The sequence below is a fragment of the Dendrobium catenatum genome, unplaced genomic scaffold, assembly GCF_001605985.2.
Source record: "Dendrobium catenatum unplaced genomic scaffold, ASM160598v2 fragScaff_scaffold_880, whole genome shotgun sequence".
Classification (NCBI taxonomy): domain Eukaryota; kingdom Viridiplantae; phylum Streptophyta; class Magnoliopsida; order Asparagales; family Orchidaceae; genus Dendrobium; species Dendrobium catenatum.
In genome coordinates, this window is record NW_021319342.1 from 214,416 (window position 1) to 226,555 (window position 12,140).

Consider the following 12,140-nt stretch of genomic DNA (forward strand, 5'->3'; position numbering starts at 1 on the left):
CCCCCTCTCTCTGAAAATTATGACTGGTTCCACCCCTGCTGGACCTGATGGCTAGGCTAGCCGCCCCCTCTAATCATATAAATACTTCCCCTCCAGACTCACCTTGTCCTCTAAGTGGGACGAAAGATATTGCTGTGGAAGCAGTGGACTAATATCACATCCATTTTTACTTCTAATAAAAGAGGGTTTCTCAGTTGACTTATGCTCTTTTTTTTAGAGTTGATAAATAGAAAAGATGAATCATGCTATTAGATAGGTCTCCCTCATGATGTATTTCCTTGCTTATAAATGCCAGAAAATTCCTTCCTTGCTACCTTACTTCAAAATCTATTTCTTTCATGCCTTTTCTTCTATGACGTCTACCCCGCAAACAAGTGAGCAACATAGCATGTTCAAAAAGCCTAAGAGCTGCCAATAATGTCCGTTGATCTGACTTCTGAGGAGATTATTGCAATTGTGAAAGTCAATAGGTGTGCTTGCATGTTATTTTGTCATAGTTAGTGGAGAAACAACCCACTTCAAGATTAGGTTTTGTTTCATCCACCAAATGATTGAATAAAACCCTCTGGGAAGGGAAAAGATTGACAGAATGAAGCATCTCTGCACCACCTTTTGTTTGTGCCAATGTTAAAAAGGAATTCAAGGCTATTGTAATTGAGATCGAGAGATTCTTTGACGTGCAATACCTTTCTCTGCAAGAACTTTCTTTAACCTTCCACTCTCATGCATTTCAAGAACTATATCATATCCTCCAATTAACTCACCTTTTATGTAAAGCTAGGGAAGCTAGACCAATTGGAAAAAGTTTTTAGTTCCAGCCTTACTTCCTCATTGGAAAGCACATCGAAGCTCTGAAACTCGTTCTTCTCTCGTTTGAGGAGCTCAACAACCTTGCTGCTAAAATCACACTTAGGCTCTTTAGGTTTTTCTTTTATGAACAATATAACAGGACTTGAATTTATGAAAGTTCTTAGTCGAGAGGCTAAAACAGTACTAAGAGTTGTGGAGCCAGTTGTTCCACCATTTCCAGATCCCTGAGCTCTAGAGTATGGTAGGTTCTCTTTTGAAATAAGAAGGATTCCATGATCTCGGAACACATCTTTCAATTCTCCACTTTCATGCCCGACAAATTCAATATCACAACCACCAATAAGTTCATCCTTGCAGTAGAGTTGAGGGAAAGTTGGCCAGTTGGAAAACTTCACGCCCTAATGGACATCATTATTTGATAGTATGATGCGGACATCAGATCATGAAAAGTCTTTCAGAGACGTGGCCGATGATCAACGGCCACTTTCGCGCCAATTTATTTTTGAGTCTTCATATGTATTTGCTTTATTTATTTGCTTTATATATTTGTTTTAGTAGCATTTTCCATTTTGCCCTTACTTAAGGGTTTTGTCATATGTAAGCCCTAGGGACAATGTCGTCTTTTATTTCCCTTTCATTGTAGGAGGTTAATATAAGTCCCATATGTTTCTTTTGAGGTTAATGAATGAATGATAATGAAAATTCTTGTAATCTTGTGTTTGTGTGAGTGCTTGAGAGCTTTGGAGAGAAATCCCTTGGAGAGGGAATCGGATCACCCACCAACTTTGAAAGCGTCCGGGTTCGTGGCTCTTTTCTTCATTATCTTTTTCTCTCTTCTTCCCCTCTTAAGTCTAATCAATTCCTCAATACCAGCCGCCCCACCCTATTTTCTTTATTTGATTGGGAGTTTGACATTTACATCTCCCTCCCCAAATTCCTCAATTCTTGAAATCTGAATAAATTTCAGATTTGGAATGTAATTCCTCTGATTACCAAATCCTAAAATCTGAGAACAGAAATTTCTCTGTTCCTTCCCCTAGCCGGCAACCTTTCCCGCCTCCCTCCACTGGATTCACTCTTCAAACTTCATCCCCTTTTTGCTGTGAGAAGACTTCCTACAACCTCCTTCCTGTCCAGAAAATTCTGGACGTTTACCATGGCAGCCCTCCCTCCCAAGACCTTGGAAATTGCTGCCCCAGTTTTTTTCTCTTGCTGTCCAGAGAATCCAACAGACTTCTAGTGCTTTTTCGTCATCCGGGAGACTTCCGTTTGCTGCCCAAAATACCTCACCGGCTTTCCACCTGCAGAACGTTGTCAAGATCAGCCGCCACACTTCGTAGCTTCCTCCACTCACCTCCAACCAGACCTATGAACTTGACTATGGTGAGCTCTTCCCCAAGTTTCCTATCTTCCTACTTTATTTTCAATTGTGGTTATATTTTAAAGATTTGAACAGTTTTAGCTCATAAGAAGTAGAGACGACGACATCAATAGACTCAAGCAGTTAGAGAGGATTGCTTTGAGTCGCAGAATATTTTGTAAAGTGTCAAGCATCAAGGAGCCAAATAACCCATAAGAATAAAAGAGTATCACTTTCATACCTTTTTTTGCATTGAATTCTACTGGACTTATCAGCTCGCTAAAAAAGCACTCGAAATATAAAAGATGTGAGAGTGATGGACTCAGAATTAATAATAAGTATAGGAGGTCCTTCTTTTGCTGGAAAAAAGTGATCTTGCCTTAGCTAAGGAAAGGTCGAAGGAGGCCCAACGAAAATATTTGTTACCTTTATGTTTCTATATGCAGGACTCATCTAATGCTTACGTTATTCATCAACATATTATGAGGCTAGACTCCCTATAGAATGGGATGATATTTATATTATTTCAATCTATGGATGAAGCCTCAAGTCAAGAGGTGTTGTGGAGAGTTATGTTTTTATATATTACATTTCAAATCCTCCTCTTATTTTTTATTTTAGATTTGTTTTTACTCCTTTTTTATTTATTCTATTTTTTTTATCTGTATCTTATATTATAATTTGTATAAGGCACAGAGTGGCACACACAAACTTTAAATCAAATGATCAAATATCTTCAGTTCAACCATCAAAGATCAAGATATATCCAATCTACCTGAAAACTTCCACGCACATATGAATGCCTTCCAGTATCAACGAAAGAGGTGGAAGGACTTACAACTAGATCCCTGGCCTCAAAACAAAGGGCTTATGCAGAAATTGATAGATTCTATGACATTTATTTGCTTGAGTTTTGGTTGGTTTGAAACCTACTTCCAAATTTACAACTTCAGAGAAACCTTGTAACTAAAGATGATCAATCTTTAGCTTTATAATTTCAGAGAATTTTTAGCCTTCTTGGTTGAGTTCTTATATGAAAAGGGGGATGAATCAATTCAATTTATATTTAACTTCAAAATTTTAGATTTTTCCAAAATTTTGATGTCTTTACTCTTTATCAATCCAACTTGTGATTTTTTGAATTAGCAATAGGTTTTTTTACACAATAAATTTAGGATAAGCCAAGATTTTAGATAGGAGGTTTGTTGGGAGAATAACAAATTACGATTTTTTATTTGAGATAAAATTGAGTTTAAAATTTATTTTTTGGCATAATAATAACTTTTTTTTTTTTAACTTTGAATTTAGTTTTAAAACTACCCCCTTAAAGTCCTATAAATGGGAACGCATTAAAGAGGCTTTAGGTGTGTGAATAGATTGATTTGGATATGGGCTTTCATGCATGCCGAAAACCACGTGAGAGAGGTTGCCTGGGACATGAATTGATTATTAAGTAGAAAAAATACAGAGTGAAGGAATTAATATGAGGAGAGAAAGAGCAGAGAGAAAGAGGAGCAGTTAAAGAAACATTATTTTTGTAACGATGGAGTGTAATCTTGGTGAACCGAAAGTATTGTTGTGCTAGAAATTTCGAGCTGAATCTATAGAGTGGTGTAAAGGTATCAATTTGAGTAACTTTGAACTGTTTGAAGTGGATAATTTGTGGTTTTAGTTTAATCCATTCTTTAGTTTCTTTTTTTTGGTATTTTCTCTTTGGTTTGCCTTAGAGACATTGGGTTTCTTTTTTCCTTTTTGAGAGTGGGTATACTCGAGCTTTGTAAAGGGCTGATGAGTGTCTTTTATTTGTTCACTAGACGTTGCTTTTTGTTTAATATATTCGACACTTTCTCCTCTCCTATAGATGCAAGTAAGTGACTATCGAACCTCGAGGTGTAAGTGAGCCGAGCCGGCTCGCGAGCTTATCTTGAGCTCGATTCATTTAGTAAATGAGCTCGAGTTCGAGTCGGCTCGACTCAGTGAGCTCGCAAGTTAAATATTAATATTTTTTAGATAATTTTATTTTATATATTAAATTTAAATATTAAAAAAATTAATAAAAACTACTTAAATTTTATTTAAAACATTTTATCTTTTTTTTTTCTAAATTTTAACTAAGGTTTAATAATCCCGCCTAATTTTAAAAAATCCGGCCTAAATTTTAAAATTCCCGCCCATGGCTCGTTAGCCAGCTCGAGCTCATTTACAGTGAGCTGAACTCGAGTTCGAGCTCGCTTTCCAAGTGACGAGCCGAGCTTGATAAGGGCCTAAACTCGACTCGTTTACACCCCTAATCGAACCGCATAAATCCTAATGTTCTTTGCATGTAGTTTTCACCTTCTTGTTTTTTTGTTGTTCATAATATTCGCTCATACTTGATGCTTTCGCATAAAAATTAAAGTCTTTTCTCAACTCAGATTTTGGATGCTTTTTTTCTGTAAATGACCATGGACCACCTAATGGATTTTGCATGAAACTTCTATCTAACCTCTTCAAGATCACGGTCCATTCATATCAATTAGGATCACGCTGGTCCATTTTGCTGAGAAAGAATCATATCCTTCCTTCTACATGAAAACCATCCTAAAACTCACCTAAGAAATTGAATAATTTGATTGAAAATCCTGTTTAGACCTGACTAATTTTGTTATTTGCAAATTTATTACTCCTGTATCTTAGCTGTGCATGTTCTTTTTGTTCTGAGATTATGCAATATCTTGTAAGTTCCTATTATAACGTGTTCTGGTTATTGCCTTCCACATTGTTATGAGTATTTTTTACAACTTATACATACTCATCTTTTGTACAGCCAAAGAAAGCGGTAGAGAAGACCCAGAGCTAGTGATTGAGACTTGGCACAGTCGACAATATTCTATTTATCATGTAAGTGCTGCTGAATCAAAATTTTCTTTGTTCTGTCTTTGTTTAGAGTTGTTGACCCTGTAGATGGTATGATGGAGCTTACATGTAACACGAGATGATTTTGTTTAAAGTAAGCTTGGAGGAACAGTTTGATTTTATGCAATCACATTTCCTTAATTTTGGTAAGGCATTGTACCTAATAATGGGTTTATATAAAATTTCAGAAATTCTTTAGTTATATGTGATGGTAAATTATATGATACATAACTTTTTATGGGAAAATCAGAATGGCTAGATAGAGAAATGATAATGTTATAGGATGGTGGAAGTAAATATTTATTGTAGGTAAAATTGTGAAAAATTAACTTATATTACTTGGGCATGTAAAGTAGAGCATATGAGATGCATCAATAATATAGCTAGATACAATGGAATTGGAATGATTGAAGAAGAGAGGAGGTAAATGTAAGTAACTTGGCTAAAAATTGCGCAAGATAGAGTTATCCGTCCAAAGCAGCACTCGTGGATAATAAGGATTCATAAAACCTACTAAGCTACTACAAATAATTAGGATAAAACTAATGAAGAAGATGATGATAATGAATAAATTAGGTGTTATCTATTACTTTCTATGACGCATAAGGTAAGTTTAGTTGGTTGATTGTGTGTATTTCGTACAGGCAACGAGGGTTCTAACTAGATGCCAAAATTTCTATCATCGGTATAACCAAAATAGCACCTTTCATTTTTCCTGCGTCTCTTATACCTTACCTGTCTTTCCTCCAAAAAGATAGCATCTTTAATATATCCAAATGAACCTTGGTCTGTATTATGAGGCTCAATAAATTGGTGTCATAGGCAGCTTAATTTACTGTTACTATGACTGGGGATTAGATGACAAGATAGCTTAAGAAACTGCTATGAATGGCTGTATCTATGGGTGTTTAGATAGCAGCTTTGTTGGTTTATTATTGGATCTACGTAGTGCAAAATAAAAGTTTGCATGGCTTGGGCTATGTTTTCGTTCTGTACATTTTGAGCTATGTTTATTGCTTTTCTGACGTTTCCTTTGAGCTAAATTTAAATGAAAGCTGAGGCATTCTTGCTCTGATGCTCGTTTTTTATTGATCTTATATTCTTCTGTTTTGCTTAAGCATGCTAAGCACTGCATAGAAATCTCTTTTTTAAAACTGTGAAGTGGAAGTTCTCTTGAAGCCTGTAGTTTTCTGTAAGCGAGTAGCCAAACAGTAGTTATCGTCAAGTGGAAGTTCTCTTGAAGTCGATGTTTTTTCTTTGTAAGCAAGAAGTAGAAAAGTAGTGGCTTTAAGTCTTCTAGGAAAATATTTGTGTTGAAAGAAATATTTAATAGCCTTGAAAACCCGAGGGCCAGTGATAACCTAAGTGCTTTTATAAAACTCAAAAGAGAAGTCATTAGGAACAGGGGCAGAGAAAGATCGGCTTAAGAAGATAACACTTTTGTTTTCTTCCTCAGTAATTGGTGCAATGAGAGAAGCAGTTTATTGTGTTGGAGCATTTTTGCTCATTCTAAGTCCAATTTTTGTCTCTTATATTTTTTATTGGTTTGTGATTTTTTGCTGCTCTATTTATTATTATTTTTTATTTTTTTTTTTTGCTGCTCTATGTACTGAGCATTGATTTTTTTAGGTCACTTGTTATATATATTTTTAATGCTTTTTAAGTTGAGTTGTATTCCTATTGCTTTTTCTATTGTTCTTCAAGATTGCAATTATTTTTTATAATGAATAAAATTAGGCTATGCCAATAATTCCCCCCTATATATATATAGATTATGACGTCCCACTATTTATCTTCCATTACCACCTAAGCTCTTTAGGCCTTCATCGATATGAACCTACGATTGACAGCTTTTTAAAACTAACATAAATAACTCATCATCAGATATTGAGAGGGTATGTATTTCTAGCACAGGTTGCACAGTCTTGTCCAAAGATGCATCGTTCACTTCATTGCAAGCAATGGATGAGTTTTCTGAGGTTGGTGCTAGTACTTTTGGCTCTTTTCAAGCCATTTATGCTCTCTGTAGAATCCTCTGTCATTAGCAGAATCAACTGCAGCGTTATATCTTTATGCTCTTTCTTTCTATGTGATGTAATAGTTACACATTTTCAAAATAGGATTCCGTACTATTCTTCAATTTAGGTTTAGGTTTTATTTGTGACAGCTTTCTTATTGTTTTTTTAAAAAAGCTTTTCAGTAAAAAATATTTTAGTTCAAAAAATTTTTGTACTAAAAAATTGTTTTAGAAAGTGATAAAAAAGCTGTCACAAATAAAACTTTTGTTTCGGGCAACTTTTTTTGCTTTTTAAAAAGAACTTATAGGGTGTAGAAAAAGCTACAATTTTGCGCAAGTGATATGGGACAATGTGGTCGATTATGTTGGATAGCGGAGGAGAGAGATTTATTAAGGAATTAGAAATAATTATTTTTTTATTAAATTTACATTACAACTAATATGGAGTTTAAATAATTATCTAAAAGCTATAAACTCCTTAATAGCAATCATTAGGGAGACTTTAATTGCTTTTTATTTGTATTTTAATAATAGCATGTGTACGTGGTTCTTCTTGCAGACAAAATTTGCCAAGCGACCCCGACGGATCAAACGCTCACAAACTGTTCCAGTCAAATTGGCTTCGGTTTAAATTAATAATATAATTAATTGGACCAACTGGTTCTAGTTATATCACTTAGATCAAAGTGACTTCAAACAATCAGATTCAGGATTTGGTTGGAAGGCTTTCTCATAACTTTTCAAGCTGTATTTTTTGCGCAAAGTTTTTTTTGAACTTATAATTTTTGTATTAAAAAATTGATTTAGAAATCAATAAGAAAATTATCTCAAATGAAATCTCAAATCTCGTTTGGAATGTCTTTCTTACCTCTTTGTATTTTGTCATTATTTTTTGCTTCTTTTAAAAATTGTATTAGAAAGTTGTTTTGAGATCTAGCGGTAATCAATGAATGAGCAGAAGTCTAACGACGGTTGGTGGTCAGGAAGAGATCAGATCGTGGTTGATGACAATGGAGCGCCCAAGTTTTCTCTTTTTCTTTCTCCCTTTTCATATGAAAAATGAGAGAATATTTATAGTTTTTATAGGGAGTGACATGACTAGTAAATAGGGGGAAGAAGAAGGGTAAGTTGGGAGTGTTATATCGGATAACTCATAGCAATTTCTTTTATTATAAAATATTTATTGAGCATTTGAGTGTCTTAATCTTACTGATGTTAGAATTTGGCGATCTTGGGCTTGTTGGATTTGTCTCGTTGAGCTGCTCAATTTGTCTATAAGAATGTCATATTTGGATATCATTTGATCATCAAATTAATATTCTGAAGCTTTCAAATAGACACGGGCCTTTGATTTGGACCCACTTGGGTTCATATTAGACCAATTTTGACGTCATTGGATTCGTCTCCTTGAGATGTTTCATTTGACAATAAGCTTGTTGAAACCAAAGCTTGAACGATCCCAAATATAAATTTAGAATTTTTTATTTATATTTGCATCAAAATTTGTTCCCGGTTAAGGCGATATTTTGTATCAGGTACAACAGAAAATTATTCATATATCTACCCTTAAATTTAAAGTAAATTTAATAATGTTTAAATTCATATTTATATCATAATTAGAATTTCATTCCTCTTTATAATATGGCCAAACCTTAGCCGAGTATACAACATAATCAGGGGGTCGACTAGACATAGTTCATAAGGATCAGAGGTGCGAGCTAGATTAGTTCAAGGTTAGGGTCCGATCTCTAATACTAAGCTAATTTTAAATAAGTTTGACTGATTTGAAGGTAAGGCCTCTAAAACTTCGTAGCCGCCACAAATCCTACATGCATCAAATCGAGAAAAGATTATTATATACGGATGCTTAATGCGTCTGGAGGCAAATGAGGAGACACCACATCACCTAATGTATTGTACATTATATGATGTGCAGGCTCCTCGTTCACTTCCAGATGTATTCTATGTCCACATGTAATAATCTCTCTAAATTGAGATCTAGCTATTAGCACTTTATTTTTGAAATTATATAAAATTAGTTTTTTTTTTAATATTAAGATACTAAGATCTAGGATTAGAGGAAAAAAATTATCAGAATATCTTAATTAAAATTATATCAATATGAATTTGAAAATAATTGAATTTATCTTAGTTAGTGACATATATGAAGAATTTATATTTATTAATCTCAAAGTTAATTCAATAACTTTCAAACTCATCTTAATATTATTTATATTAGAATATCTTGACATAATTTCTCTCTTGAATTAAAAAAAAAAAATTGTCGAAATGTTGCAGTCATCATAATATTATTATTTTGCTTGTTTCTTTTTAATGAATGTAACTATAAGCAGCACATTTATAAAACAATTTATCTAGTTTTATAAAAATAAATACAAATTTATGTCTTTAAACGCCGTAGAAATATTACAAATTGAAGCCTCAAAAAAATAAAGAGGCTTTTTTTTTTTTTTTTTTTTTTTTTTTTTTTTTTTTTTTTTCTGTTTTGATTATATGGTTAAATATTTTTTGTTTAAACAGAAATATCATTAGAATAAAAAGAGAAAGGGATACAAACTTAAGTGAGCATTTGCCCAAAGAGGCCAAAAAGAGAGCAAAAAAAAACAAGGAGAACACCCAAACGAGGGCTCAGAAAAAGCCGAGGCTCCCAGCCCCCCCAAGCCACGCAAAAGACCATCTAATAAGGCGAGGAATCACCAAAGGTTGCCACCAGCAATGACACGGGGAAAGCGAGCCCCGGCCACATCATAGCCAAAGAAAATCCTCGATCCACAGAACAGGCGAAATGACCAATAACCATAGCGGATAAACAGTATGACGAATATTGCCAAATCATGAAAAACACAGCAGCTATCGTCCTCTCCTGCCCCGGCCACGAAATCGTCCACGAGAGGCAACAACTGGACGGTCCCGAACCAAACGAAAATCCTGACCCGAATCAGAACCACCACAATGATCCGAGCCGGAGTCAGAATCGGATTCCACATCAGACGAGCGCAACCAATCAATATGTGTCCTAACATTCATCCCTGCATTATCACCAACATGATACACCAAAGCTTTGGTATCAACCAAGTTTACGGGCACATTAATAAAAGAGTTAGCATCAACCCGCAGTCCGTTCCTAACAATACCAGCCTTACCAACAGCAGGAACAACATTATTCACTCCACCACCGTCCACAGAAAAGTCCATATTCAAACCAGAAATACCAACACCTAAGACATGAGGAGCAGAGGACTCGAGATGGGCCATAGGCCCCAACAAATTATATGGTTAAATATTTATTTTTATGTCAGTATTATAAATATATAAAATGAAGTTGAGCCAAAAAATAACCCAACGAAGTCTTCCTTTTGAATTCTCAAATGGATTGATCGGACAATTCCTCACCGTCTACGAAATGTTAATAAGCTTTGTGGCGTTGAGTGATAAATACGTAGAAGACAGTCTAATCTGCTAAATAGTAAATTAAGAATATTGTTATATTCTAAAAAAATCATTAAATAAAGATTAAGTTTTTGAATATACTGATTACTTATTAGGCTGTGTGCTCATTATGTAAATTTTTACATATTTTCAAGCAAATATAATAACGTTGTTGATTGAGGTTGTTTTGGGCTGGAGTAGAGTTTTCTTTATGTATATATTGATCTTTGCTATTTTTTTAATCATGATGAATTTATAGTGGTAGACTATTGTTGGTTGCATATCATGGCTAGCGTGTATGTCATTTTAGACTTTTAATGAAGGTGTAATTGTTAATTTCGGGTCATGGGTCGGGTCGAATCCGGAATTGACCCGGCACTATTCGGGTTCGGGTCAACCGGACCCATTTTTGCAAACGGGTCAATTTTTTGGACCCGAACCCGAACTGCTTCGGGTTCGAGTCAACCGACCCGCTTTGGGTTCGGTCCTCCAGCATTTTTCGCACGGTCGCACGCGATTCGGTCCTCCGGTTGCCCAGCAGCAGGAGATGGTAGCGGCCGCCGGCGGGGCATCGACATCGGTGCAGGCAATGCAGGGCTGGCGCCAGGCAGCGACACGACTAGTGCAGGCGATAAGCGTCACGTGCGGAAATCTCAATGTCTCGGGCGACGATATGACTCAGTCTTGGGCAGGCGACGCACGGTCACGTGGGCGGCTGAGGCAGGCAACGTGGGTCAACCCGAACCCGACCCGGTTTTACAAACGGGTCAATTTTTCGGACCCGAACCCGACCCGTTTCGGGTTCGGGTCACCCCAAACACAAAATTTTCGAGTCGGGTTTTCAGGTCGGGTCCAATATTGACACCCCTAATGAATGTGTAATTGTTAATTATAAAAATATAATTATATTTTCCATTGTTTATATTTTATCTAGATGAAATTATTTAGCTGTAATTGTTGACTGAAAAATAATAAAAGATGCAAGTCTTTCCATATAGATTATAGGGCAACATAGTTTAGCCCTTCAAACATTGTCGTGAAGTTTCCAGTGCTTGAATTTTTATCATTTGAACTTAGATCAAGACTCTTATATTGTAATTGGATTTGTTTTATTGAAATTTTTGTTTCGACTTTAACATTGTTGTTGAAGTCAATCTTAAAAGTTTATGATTCAAAATTTATATCAAGAATCATGCTTGATTTGACGGATTTATTAATGATGTATCAAATATCATGTATTTTTAATTGAAGAGTTTTTTTTTTTTTATCAACTTAAATTAAAACTAATATAATTTGAATTAAAATATCTTTTTTTTTTTAAGAGCAACATTTTTCATAAAATGCTGCCCATCCATGCGTATTTGGAAATTCTCAATAATTTATTCAAGTGCTTAACACCATAGGGAGACCTATCTTGTTAGAAAAATAATAATAATAACTTAAAAAAATACATATTCACATATTTCACAACCTTTAGGTTCTTCAAGGCAATTAATTATGTTTATATTGTGTAAGGTTTTACACGTTATTGTCAAAAATTATTAATTTTATATTCAATGTGATTTTTTGCAATTAAGGATATGTTTGAAACAATTTTCATATGATTTT

The 12,140-nt window shown here is 34.8% G+C and overlaps 1 protein-coding gene across 1 annotated transcript in view; it reads left to right on the forward strand.

Annotated features, from left to right (window-relative positions):
• The window catches only part of LOC110112780, a 12,588-nt gene extending 7,314 nt beyond the window's left edge, over positions 1-5,274 (forward strand). Inside the window, exon 2 of the mRNA XM_020845102.2 lies at positions 4,977-5,274. Coding sequence (XP_020700761.1) covers positions 4,977-5,009 — 33 coding nt within the window. The 3' untranslated portion in view covers positions 5,010-5,274. The remainder of the gene's footprint in view (positions 1-4,976) is intronic.
• The last annotated feature ends 6,866 nt before the right edge of the window (positions 5,275-12,140 follow it).